Source organism: Neolamprologus brichardi, unplaced genomic scaffold (genome assembly GCF_056152115.1).
Source record: "Neolamprologus brichardi isolate AB-2024 unplaced genomic scaffold, ASM5615211v1 NODE_ptg000031l+_length_7269946_cov_1, whole genome shotgun sequence".
Classification (NCBI taxonomy): Eukaryota; Metazoa; Chordata; class Actinopteri; order Cichliformes; family Cichlidae; genus Neolamprologus; species Neolamprologus brichardi.
The window spans coordinates 4440001-4452855 of NW_028270136.1; the positions used below are offsets into that span (position 1 = coordinate 4440001).

At 43.5% G+C, this 12855-nt stretch overlaps 1 protein-coding gene across 6 annotated transcripts in view; it reads right to left on the reverse strand.

Moving 5' to 3' along the window:
* Positions 1-12855, reverse strand: part of caskin1 (CASK interacting protein 1) — a 126378-nt gene that overhangs the window by 12976 nt on the left and 100547 nt on the right. For 5 of the 6 annotated variants that reach the window (XM_087837348.1, XM_087837347.1, XM_087837345.1 and 2 more), the window contains 5 exons: positions 6929-7010; positions 6275-6384; positions 3769-3879; positions 1602-1703; positions 1291-1429 (listed from right to left, as the gene is read on the reverse strand). In XM_087837348.1, the coding sequence (XP_087693474.1) occupies positions 1291-1429; positions 1602-1703; positions 3769-3879; positions 6275-6384; positions 6929-7010 (544 nt within the window). The remainder of the gene's footprint in view (positions 1-1290; positions 1430-1601; positions 1704-3768; positions 3880-6274; positions 6385-6928; positions 7011-12855) is intronic. The other variant, XM_087837346.1, reaches the window with a different exon arrangement.

Below are 12855 nucleotides of genomic sequence, written 5' to 3' on the forward strand. Positions count from 1 at the left end.
GATGGGGAGGTGTGGGCAGAGAACTTCTAATGTAACTCAGAACTCCCACTCTTTAGATGCTGGGTGTGACATTTTAAGTTTACTATATTTTTGTAGTCCAAAAAGGTCAGTTTCGTTATAGTTTTTGGGTTAGGGGGGTTCATAGTGTAACAGTTGCTATTGTAATGCAGTGTATGACCACATGGCGGCGCCTTCTGTCTCATGACTGGTGTGTGTCACCCCCTTTTTGTTCTTCTTCGCACTCCTCCTGTAATGGATGCTCCCGTGTGTACGCGGACTAGTGTGCTCTTTAGTAATGTGTGGTAGAGGTAGCACTTTTATTTTTGATATTGTAAATAAATGAGTACTTTTGGAAAGTCAGAAGCTGTTGCTCATTCGCTATCCACCTGCACACCGCCGCGGCTGGCTTCATCTCCACCGCACGTTACAATAGGGGTCAAGATATTGAATAAAGCTCAGGTTTTGAGTGTAGTAAATTACCTTTCTTTGAATTTTAGGGATGCCACAGAACTGTAGAGCTACTTTAGCTTTTATTTCAGTCATGAAATGATTAGCAACAGAAAATTTCTAGCAGCAGCAATCCAGCTGCTTTTTTACAGATATCTTGTCGTAAACCCTTCATGCACCATTCAGCACCCAGAGGCAGAGTGCTAATATTTTGGGGGAATAGTTAGCTTCCCTGTAAGAAAATCTAAAAGACGTCCTCATAATTCATCATTAACATATACTTCATGGCTTGGGTTTGTGCTCTGACATGCACTGTCAACTGTACGACCTTATATAGACAGGTGTGAGACAAATCCTGCCCAATCAACTGAATTTAATACAGATGGAGTCCAATCAGGTTCATCGTCTGACAGATGATCAGTAGAAGAAGGACACACCTGATCTCAATTTTGAGTGTCCAGGCAAACAAACTTTTTTCACTCATCATGGTGTACATGTAGAATTTTGAGATGAAAAATTAGCTTAATTCATTTTGGAGTCTGTAACATGTCATTATGTGGAACAAGTGAAGCCCTGAGAATACTTTCCAAACTCTCTGCATATGCTTATATACGTATTCTGGCTTTAAGTCTGCATTTTAATCACGTCACTCATTTATTTTTGAGTTTACTGGTTACTTTCATCTCTATTAAGTGCAGCTAACATACATAAAGCTATGCCCAAATGTAAATGTTGGCCACATTATACACCACATGCAGAGTCCTGTGATTAGAGGGGATACTGTCGCTTAGCTTTCATGTTTCACAGTGGAAAAACAAAACAAGCATTGTTTGTTTGTCGTACCCAGTTTGGTGATGCCTATTTCCTGTAGGTCTTCCCAAGTGATGTCCGTGATGAAGTCGATGTTCTCGTAACCGTTCTGCACTAACATCTGGTGGTACTGGCTTAGACCAATAGAAGATAGCCATTCTCCTAGGCTAGCCTGTAGGAATGCCAGAAATAAGAGCGCTGAGCAGGCCAGGCAGTAGCTTCCCATTGTAGCTCAGAATATTAGCCCACAGGTGTCATGATCAACCAATCATAGTTTTGGCATAGCAATGACATACAAGCATCTATTTGACTGGTTTAAAAAGTCTGTGTGTGTGTGTACTCACAGGTTTATGCTCAGGCAGCCACTCTGTAACACTTAGCTTGTTAATCTCTGATGTTATCTTCTTTCTGTGACCTGGTTTAGTTATTCCAATAGCGGTCAGATCCTACACACACACAAACATGTAAGTAAGAAGCTGTGAGTATATGTTCAGGCATTTTTATTCCACAAAGTACAAGAAAATCTCCCCAAGTGCCCATCACTCTCTGTCGTTCTCTCTCTGTCTTCCACACTCACACACAGAAGAAAATTTGCAACACAAGAGATGGCGTGATGTCTGATGAAGGCTTCTGTCGGCTAAAGGGAGAAGAGCGCAGATGTGTCAAACCCATAAGAAAAGCATGGCAAACAAAAGCAAATGTCTGCAGTGAAAGGAGGCGGCCAAAATAAAAAAAACAGGCTGATCTGGTACGCAGACATGACCGCACTTTGATATAAAGACAGAAATATCACAGAGCGCTGCACGGCACCAGTGCTACATTTGACTTCAGTGCAATTCACTGGAAGTTGTTATGGACACCCGAGAACACGCTTTTATACAACATTTACACCACCACATACACTTGGCTGCATAAATCATTTTGTGGGACGAACCAGGAGACGAGGCCTCGGCTCAGTGACACATCTCTGATGAGAAAAGACCTTTAAGCCATCGCTAATCTGAGTCCCTTCAGCATGCACAAAGTGTGCATATATACACAAGTAATTTATGAATGCTATAAATTATTTGTTTTTAAGTGTGGCAGGGAGGGATTGTTCCTCAAAGCTAGCAGCAGCAGGAGCAGTGTTGGAGGTGAAGGGTCACAAAGCTGAACAGAAGTTCACTGAGTTGGTTTTTGAAAGTGTTAAATTTCTCTGCGTTCAACCGGCGGCTTAAAATGGAAACAACAAACACGTAAAAATACTATAGGTATCATCAAAGGAGGATTTTTGTCTTTCATGGACTTTGTTTTAAGATCTTGATTCTAACATTTAAACCAGAGCTTATTTTAATTCATATTTAGGCTGAAGACAATATTTAAACACGAAAACATCAAATACTACTCAAAGGAGCTTGCAAAGAAAAGCGTCTGGACTTCTTCAAGTTACTTGAAGACGTTTCACCTCTCATCTGAGAAGCTTATTCAGTTCTAAGGTCAAATGGTGGGGAGTCCCAGATTTAAACCCAGTGGGAGTGTCCCCCCTGATGATCCTCTAATCGCCTGAGCCAAGGTGTGAAACTGGGTGTGGGTCCCAATCAGCCAGGGTTTCGGGTGAGCTCATTGTGAAACCAAAGCTCCTTTGACCACGATGACCTGGATGACTGAGAACCTTCACAGACCATCAAATAATAATTTCCCCATACTGCAACTCTTTATTTGACATTCTCTTCTGAGTAAAAAGGAACTACTTTTAAAGGTCCACACATTAAGTATGACATACAACTTGGCACGATCTGATATCCTCGTGTTGGTGTTGTTCCCAGATCATCATACTAAAGGTTGTTCCAGGATCAACATTGCAAGTGACCAATCAGAATGTTGTGATGTCATACTTTTGCAACTTCGGGAAAAACCGGCGTAAAACAAAAAACTGTACTTAAGCTGCGAGAAACCGCCTTTGTCCGCCGATCAACGGACCCTAACCCTGACCCTGACCCTTTAATAAACGCTAAGCAGAATTGATATTGTCCTTGCAACATTGGAATTTCATAAATGCACGAATGGGTTGGTGCGCAAAAGAATAACATTAACATTTTGCAAAAATAGGGATACAAACAGCAAGATGACTCATGTCTCATTATCTTCATGGCCATTTTATGACCTTTCTTCAGAGGCTAAATGCCAGACTTTAATACTGTGGGGCTGGTGAGAGCCTAGAGACTCAACAGTACGCAAAGGGGTTCACACATCAAACCTTTTCTGGAGTCAGAGGGGGAAGGCAATACATGATCAAGGGAGGAGGAAAGTGAACGTGGGCAGGTGTGGCACGAGGCAGGAAAAGGCAGGTGGTTGGTTGAGTGGTTTAATTGTGCTCACTTGCGATTTTGTTTTGTAAAATAAATTATTTACATGCATATTGAAAACATCAAGGACAACACAAATCAAAGTCGTGCAGACTTGTTCTCATTGTGGTCCTTGGAGGTGCCTGCGACCTCTCTGGGAGTCAGGGTCAGGGTTTAGTTGCCTTACCTCCGGGGTCATTCGGCTAATGGTGGGCAAGTCATACCCAGCGCCCAGGAAGTTTGGAGCGTAGACCTGCAGCTGAAAGTCGCTCAGCCATTGGACAACGGCCTCTGAGCTCTACGGGAGAGAAGACAGGGGGCATGCGGTCACTGGCTCCATGTGTTTCTTCGACAGCCATTTTTTTTCTCAGCAGGGCCAAGTAGGGCAAAAGAGGGGCTACATTTTAATGACCATAAAACTTCATATTGTGCCTGTCTTGTCATCTTTAGGGTGGTCCTAAGCTAATTCTTACACATTAATGGATGATTCAGCGGTATTATAAGCTGGATGGCTACTGAAATAGCCCTGGACAGCCTGCCTTGGTCCTGCAGTGAAAACCAGGCTAAGGTTAGGAAGGGAAAACGTCCAGTCGACAGAATCTCAACTACTACAGAAGGTCAGATTAGCAACAACAGGCTAATCTGTATCTTACACTTTACAGCTGGAAAGCAGAGAAAAAACATAGTGTCTACTGTTTGTTTTGCACAGTGCTGCTAAAAAGGCGACGCCAGAAAACGCTGCTCTTAATTAGAAGCATGCACAGTCGCTTTCGCACACTTCCCCCGATTTTCTGACTGATTGCATGTTAACTCAAAAACGTTAAAAATTCACATCACAAGTTCAGCTTTCTGTCCATGTTTTATCTGTGATTGGCGTCTGTTAGACTGGCAGATGTTAGCTAACCAGGATGCGACATGAAAAGTGGGAAGCCACTGAGCCCTGGAAATCCTGGGTGTGGGATGTAGCTTAGCATGCTAAACAACAGTCGGACTAGCAAACATTTCCCTCCTGTTTTACAGTGCAACAATAGCACAGGGTCAAAGACAGGTCTCTTACTGTTAAACGTAACTTTAAGCTAATCTTTGACTTCTTACGATTGCTACTGGAGTGAGCAAGTGTTATTGTTTTTGAAATAACTAAATAAATTTAGGTGATTTTGATACTTTATACAGATTTTAAGAAACCAATTAGTTAGTGGCTTTAAAGAACTTCATTAAGTTTGATTAAATGTGTAGCAATAAAAGTTGGACAATGTGGGAAAGGTTATCAATGCTGTTATGTGGTGTGAATATTCCAGGTGATTTGATATTGATCATGTAGGACAACTACAGGATTCAGTTTTCTGCCTCGATAAGCTTGTTTATATGGTGTTATGATATGTGTGCCCCTATCTGTCACAGTAACTGTTATATTCATCAGTATGGCTGTACGCACAAGTCAGCACGTCTCTTTTTGAGGCACCTATTTCTCACGAGGCTCATGTGTTGACTTTTATAAACTGGACCCAATCAAGACTGAACACCATATCAATGTATGGGGTGAGCGTCGAAGGAATAAAAACGCTGTGCAGTCCCAGGTCAATTTGTTGCTTGGTGACCTTCATTATGACCCAGACCTTTATTATGATGGTTAAAGTAGTGTCCTGCTGTGTGACAGCAGATGGAAAAGCAATCGGTCTAACTGGAAAACCACTGCTTGACTTCTTCCCACTCACACGCTGCTTTTCTTCTCCCACATTCCTCCTGTCACTCTTGTTTTTCTCCATTCTTTCAGGCTCTTTCTCTCTTTTCCCGTGTCCCTGCTGCTTCCTCAAAGTCCCTCAAGAACCACTGGCGTTCTTCCCATCGTTCTTCCCATCGTTCTTCCACGTTACCCGTCTAGGGAAGTATTGTGAAGCTGGGTGTAGAGGAATCAGGACGCTAACAGATGGTCATTAGAACATGGCTTACATGCTAGTGTGTGCACACATATACTGCAGGCAGGCGATGCACACTACCACCATGACCACCTGCTACTTAAATATGCTCACTGTTTTGTTTTTGGTTTTGTTTAGAACATGAAACGATTGTACAATGACACGTGAAGTCAAACACATGGGCAAACATGCACACATACACTGTACAGTAAACGACAATTTATTGCACATGGTGCAAGCTCAGATTTCACACTTTTAGTGCTAAGTCCACCCACGTTATGCACAGTGCTGGGCCCCTGCCAGCACACACACACAACACACACCCGCCAATCTCTAACTAGGATGTCCTTCCCTCAGGTGCACGATCAGATGTTTTTCCAGCAAAGTAAGAAAAATGCAGCAATGGAAGAAGAGAAGCTGCAACTAAAAGGGGCGAATAACAATGGCCAGCAGGTAAAAGATAACAGAAATGCAGGATTTTCTCACACGCACACACGATTCCTCGCTCACGCTCATACAGGATCCACTCCCACACTCACCGTGTCGTGGCTGCATCCGAAAACTCGCAGCACGGACGAAGCCAGCTGCGAGAGAAACCGATGGGACATCTTGGTGTGTGTGTGTGTGTGTGTGTGTACAAGTGTGAGAGTGAGTGTTGTGGTTGTGGTGACTGAGAAGCTACGTTCTTATCATCCTGCAGTTAGATGCTGATGGTGGCGACTGCCTGTATGTGTTTGCATGAAAGGCGGAATCTGTAGGGATTTGGGACTGTCCTACCTTCCCCTCCGATGGACCCTCCCCCTTCCTGGTTGCCGTGGCATCATAAGGCGGCGCTTCGTGGAGTGGACAGCCTGATTGGCTCGATGTCCGAGAGGAGCTGGCAGAGCCTGTGAGGAGAAATATTGTTGACCAGTCACAAATCGTCGTCCTGTGCTTGCATACTTGGATCGATCAACAGGTGAGTTTATCGCTTGCTATCTGACCTCGAATCTCCTCCTTTAACTGCCTTGCGATCGGTCGTCTTCATTGTTTTGATGCTCAACCAATAGAATTCCTGGTTCCCAACATACAGCAAACCTTTTTTTAACCAATCACACCCTTCTACACTCCCTCCTACATCCCCTGCCTTGGCCATCTGTCTACCAAACAAGCCAAGATCTTTTTGTGTGTAAAAGTAAATGATGACATTTTCTAAGAGACCTGTGGATTAAGACTCATCCCACTCTCTTGCTCCCTGGTTCTGCTCTTCTCCTCTTTATTAGAAACCATTGGCTCTTCTTTCTCTCACCAGCTTCCTACTGCTTGTGCTTCGGTTTGTGTTATCAAATATTACAGTATGCCTAAAACACTTGGCGGTGAGATTAGTAATAAGCAACAACAAGAGGAAACGGAGAAAGCCTTCTTTCTTTTCTGGTCACCTGCCTGGCCTACCTGGAGGCTGATCCACAGACTTGGATTGCTCCATCAGATGCTCCTTCGCTTTGGCAGACTGAGACAAGACGGTGGCTAAAAGCTGGAAAAAAGTCCACACAAACACAGCACATTTATGAGACCACACTTTCATACACAGGAGCACCAACTTCTAACGACTTTCTTTTTGCTACCCTGACGTGGCATTCATTTTTTTTCAACATGCTGAAAATACAGCATATTTTCATCTCGCTGATGCTCAATCATCCCAAAGTTTGATTCTGTTCATCTGGACGTTTTCAGAGGGAGAAATGTTTCGTCACTCATCCAAGTCTTCAGTCTCAGCTGGCTGCAGGTTTCTCCAGTCTGAGGCTACGTCCAAACTAACACGTTTTCGTTTGAGTTTTGGCCTCCCGTCCACACTGAGGCGTCGTTTTCGTTCAAGGAAAACGCAGCATTTTGAAAACACTCTCCAAAGCGGATACGTTTGAAAACGCCGTTTTCGCGTTGCAGTGTGGACAGCGAACCCGGAGCCTTTTTGAAAACGATGACACATTTTAGTCATGTGATGCAGTCATGTGACCAATTAAACTAAGATAGCGGAGGGCATTATGCAACAGTTGTTTTCTTTGCTCTGAATTTTGACAGCCCTGTTAAAGATTAATAACAGTTTGTACATGATTCAGATAACTTTTCTTTGAATTCTTTAATTCTCACTCGCTTTTCCAACTTTGTATTTTTGTGTTGCTCGCAGACTCGCAACTCCACCTCATTGTTAGTCCATCCATCCATCCATTCACTTCCGCTTATCCTTTTCAGGGTCGCGGGGGGCGCTGGAGCCTATCCCAGCTGTCATAGGGCGAGAGGCGGGGTACACCCTGGACAGGTCGCCAGTCTGTCGCAGGGCCAACACACAGGGACAGACAACCATTCACACTCACATTCACATGGCCAATTTGGATTAATCAATTAACCTATCCCCACAAGCTGCATGTCTTTGGACGGTGGGAGGAAGCCGGAGTACCCGGAGGGAACCCACGCAGACACGGGGAGAACATGCAAACTCCACACAGAAAGACCCCGGCCTGATGGTGGAATTGAACTCAGGACCTTCTTGCTGTAAGGCAACAGTGCTAACCACCGTGCCACCGTGCCGCCCCTCATTGTGAGTCCATTTAAAAAAAGCTTTTCCTCGACATTTTGCCGTGACGTTTCAAAAAGCCGGAAAGTAAATAAGCAGCAGACAGAAATGAGGCAGGTTGAATTGTTTCACGCGTTTCACGCATGCGCAGGACTGGAACGTAAGCGTTTTCGGCCGTTTCAATGTGGACGCACAACTCTGTGAAAACATCTGAAAACGTTAGTGTGGATGCGGAGCGTTTTCAGATGAAAACGTGTAAACAGACTGCAGAGTCCTGGCCTGACGAGGTGGCTCTTCTGTGTTGTGCCATCCTCTTCGCCAGAGGTTGTTTGGTTTCCCCGATGTATAAACCCTGGCAATCCTCCTGCACTTAACAGCGTACACTAAGTTACTCTGCTTGTGTCGGGGGACCCGATCCTTGGGCTGGACCAGTTTTTGGCGCAGCGTGTTTTGGGGTTCAAAAGCCACAGAGACGCGGTGTTTAGAAAAAATGCGTCTCAACTGCTCCGATACTCCTGACACGTACGGGATCACTACAGGTTTTCGCTTAGGCAGCGGTTTTCCTTCTCTCCTGGATCAGCTGGAGCTTTCTTTAGGTGATTGGAGAAACCTGCAGTCAGCTGAGACTGAAGACTTGGATGAATGACGAAACATTTCTCCCTCTGAAGACGCTACGTCCACATGAACAGAAGTACAATGGGCCACACTTCATCTGCCTGTTTGTCTGTTTTCCCACAGATGTCTGTTGGACTGGATGTCTTTTGCGACCATAGCTATCGCCATCTGGTGGCCTTTCGGTAGAAAGTTTAAGACACTTAATTGGCTTCAGAAGCTGCAGCCAAGTTTTAATTTTGTCTATCAGCCATGACCCAGTTAGCCTTGGCCCGCTGATATTAGCTACTTAAGCTAAATATCATTTAGCTAACATTACTGTATCACTGCATTGAGCTAGGAGTTGCGTAGTAGTCCCTTTGGTTAACTACTGCTAACCAAAACCTTTCTGTTAACCTTAACCCCCTTCTGTCGAACACCTTGCTCCTCTGTACACTTAGCAAACCACAGTGTACGATCTCAAACATGGCACTCTTCATTAGCACGACTTTACTGTCAGAATTAGCATCATATAGAAAGTAAAGACTATAAAACTGTGCATATCTTACCACAGCTTGCATGGATACATAGTTGGTCAAACCAGTTTTTTAATGTTCTAATGAAAGACATGTTCAGATCAAGCAAAAGGTAATAACATTTCACATTATCATATATTTTTTGTTCCAAACAAACTAAAGTTGATGCATCACGGTAAGAAATCCTTCATTTTTAAGCTATTAAGATAACTATTAGGTGAAATTTTTTTGTCATAAACCACACAGCTGGGAACGTGGTGGAAAATTCAGTCAGAGCTTCTTTTCTTTTTTATTATAGATATAAGACCATGTGTTGGCTTCCCTGTGCCAACATGGAGGCACATTAAAACATAACAATGGCAGGAGTATGGAAAGGTTATATATAAAGGCAGGGAATAAACTCACTACTGTTACAATAGTCACCACAGGCTGCACATTACACCAGAACAAATGAGGCTGTAGCAGCAAAACTAAAGTACATGTGAGTATATTTCAGGAATAATGAATTCTACTTTTCATTTGTTAAAGAAAAATGTGGTATCGCTTCTAATAAATGTTACTCCACAGGCCATCGATCCTGGATAAAACCTGCTTTTAAAGGGTTTGGTTTCCTGAAATCATGATATCTGATGATAAGTGTCCATTTCATGCTCGTATACTCATTCTAAATGATCCACTGTTGCCTTCAGGGGACAGTCACACCTTTGCTGAATATCATATCCTCAGTGAGAAAAAAGTCAGTTGCTTGAGTGCTGTTTCTGCCTTTTATAGATTCAGTACCTACATCATTGATCTCTGTAGAAAAGGCTGTCTTTTGGGAAAAAACCCTGATGTATGCCGACTGCCACCGCATTAATCACAGTAAAACATCCTGCTGAAACCTGCAGCACTGCAATAAAAATTGGACTTCCAACGAAAGAGAAACGAGATGCAGAGAGAACAGAGGCTTTCACCGAGCTACACAAATCTGCTGTGTGGTTCTTTTACTGTAGTACGTTTAAATAACTGACATCCGTCTGCATCTTTTTATGACAGAAAAATGTGGAATATAATGTCCTAGGGCATATCTCTGTGCCACTACTTCAATCTTTAAAGTCGTGGTATACTTTACTATCAAATGTTTTTTTATGTTACATCTTATCTATAACAAAGCTACCAGGTAAATAGGAAAATATTAAATATGTACCTTGATTTTAAAGACAAGAAGAAATAAAAATGATTTTGATGTTGGAATAAATAAACATTCATAAGGAACAAAGGTTATACAGTGGGGCAAAAAAGTATTTAGTCGGCCACCGATTGTGCAAGTTTCCCCACTTAAAATGATGACAGAGGTCAGTAATTTGCACCAGAGGTACACTTCAACTGTGAGAGACAGAATGTGAAAAAAAAATCCATGAATTCACATGGTAGGATTTGTAAAGAATTTATTCGTAAATCAGGGTGGAAAATAAGTATTTGGTCAATAACAAAAATACAACTCAATACTTTGTAACATAACCTTTGTTGGCAATAACAGAGGTCAAACGTTTACTATAGGTCTTTACCAGGTTTGCACACACAGTAGCTGGTATTTTGGCCCATTCCTCCATGCAGATCTTCTCAAGAGCAGTGATGTTTTGGGGCTGTCGCCGAGCAACACGGACTTTCAACTCCCGCCACAGATTTTCTATGGGGTTGAGGTCTGGAGACTGGCTAGGCCACTCCAGGACTTTCAAATGCTTCTTACGGAGCCACTCCTTTGTTGCCCGGGCGGTGTGTTTTGGATCATTGTCATGTTGGAAGACCCAGCCTCGTTTCATCTTCAAAGTTCTCACTGATGGAAGGAGGTTTTGGCTCAAAATCTCACGATACTTGGCCCCATTCATTCTGTCCTTAACACGGATCAGTCGTCCTGTCCCCTTGGCAGAAAAACAGCCCCATAGCATGATGTTTCCACCCCCATGCTTCACAGTAGGTATGGTGTTCTTGGGATGCAACTCAGTATTCTTCTTCCTCCAAACACGACGAGTTGAGTTTATACCAAAAAGTTCTACTTTGGTTTCATCTGACCACATGACATTCTCCCAATCCTCTGCTGTATCATCCATGTGCTCTCTGGCAAACTTCAGACGGGCCTGGACATGCACTGGCTTCAGCAGCGGAACACGTCTGGCACTGCGGGATTTGATTCCCTGCCGTTGTAGTGTGTTACTGATGGTGACCTTTGTTACTTTGGTCCCAGCTCTCTGCAGGTCATTCACCAGGTCCCCCCGTGTGGTTCTGGGATCTTTGCTCACCGTTCTCATGATCATTTTGACCCCACGGGATGAGATCTTGCGTGGAGCCCCAGATCGAGGGAGATTATCAGTGGTCTTGTATGTCTTCCATTTTCTGATGATTGCTCCCACAGTTGATTTTTTCACACCAAGCTGCTTGCCTATTGTAGATTCACTCTTCCCAGTCTGGTGCAGGTCTACAATTCTTTTCCTGGTGTCCTTCGAAAGCTCTTTGGTCTTGGCCATGGCGGAGTTTGGAGTCTGACTGGTTGAGGCTGTGGACAGGTGTCTTTTATACAGATGATGAGGTCAAACAGGTGCCATTCATACAGGTAACGAGTGGGGGACAGAAAAGCTTCTTACAGAAGACGTTACAGGTCTGTGAGAGCCAGGGATTTTCCTTGTTTGAGGTGACCAAATACTTATTTTCCACCCTGATTTACGAATAAATTCTTTACAAATCCTACCATGTGAATTCATGGATTTTTTTTTCACATTCTGTCTCTCACAGTTGAAGTGTACCTCTGGTGCAAATTACTGACCTCTGTCATCATTTTAAGTGGGGGAACTTGCACAATCGGTGGCTGACTAAATACTTTTTTGCCCCACTGTATCTTCTATTCAATTCAATTCTATTGTATTTATACAGCGCCAAATCACAACAAAAGTCGCCTCAAGGCGCTTCCTATTGTACAGTAGATACAATATAATAGATCTTCTAAAAGCAGGATTAGTATCATCATGTAAGCCTTCATCAGTGATGATGTACATGGTGGTAGAGCCAATCCCTGAAGCGTTTGCTGCAGGTTTCCTAGTATTTACTAGTATTTTATACTACAGTCACACTAGGATAAACTGTGGTTCGAGACCATCAGAAAAATCACTGGAACCAGTGAACTTGAGATGTTGTATTTGAAACAACATCGCTCTGAAGATGTGGACCAGGTCTGCAACCACACAGTCAGTTACTGTGAAGTGACTCTGGTTCATCAAGATGGCGATAAAACAGCAATTAGGTGGAGTCGGTCTGCTTTCAGTGTAAAACTGGTGTCACGCTTGGATGGTGCAGGGTGGTGGTGTAACTACAAAATGAGATGCTTTTACTTAGCAATATAACCAGAATACAACCAGCTGCAAACCAGGTTTAGACTCAGACTGATGAAATGTTATTCCTTTACAAAGGTTTGCAAACCTTCGGAGTACCTGGAAGTGAAGCCCGTTCTCACTCCCGACGCGTAATATACCGACGATTTCTCACATCCCGAGGCGTTCCATTGGAAAGGTGACCACCCACGCTCCTATGCTACGCGCCGCATTGAGCATGAAATCGAATAGGATGACGCTCCTGCGGTAACACACGTTCCAGCCGTGTATTCCAGCCCTAACCCTAATCTTATCCCCAATTATAACCATAACCGTACC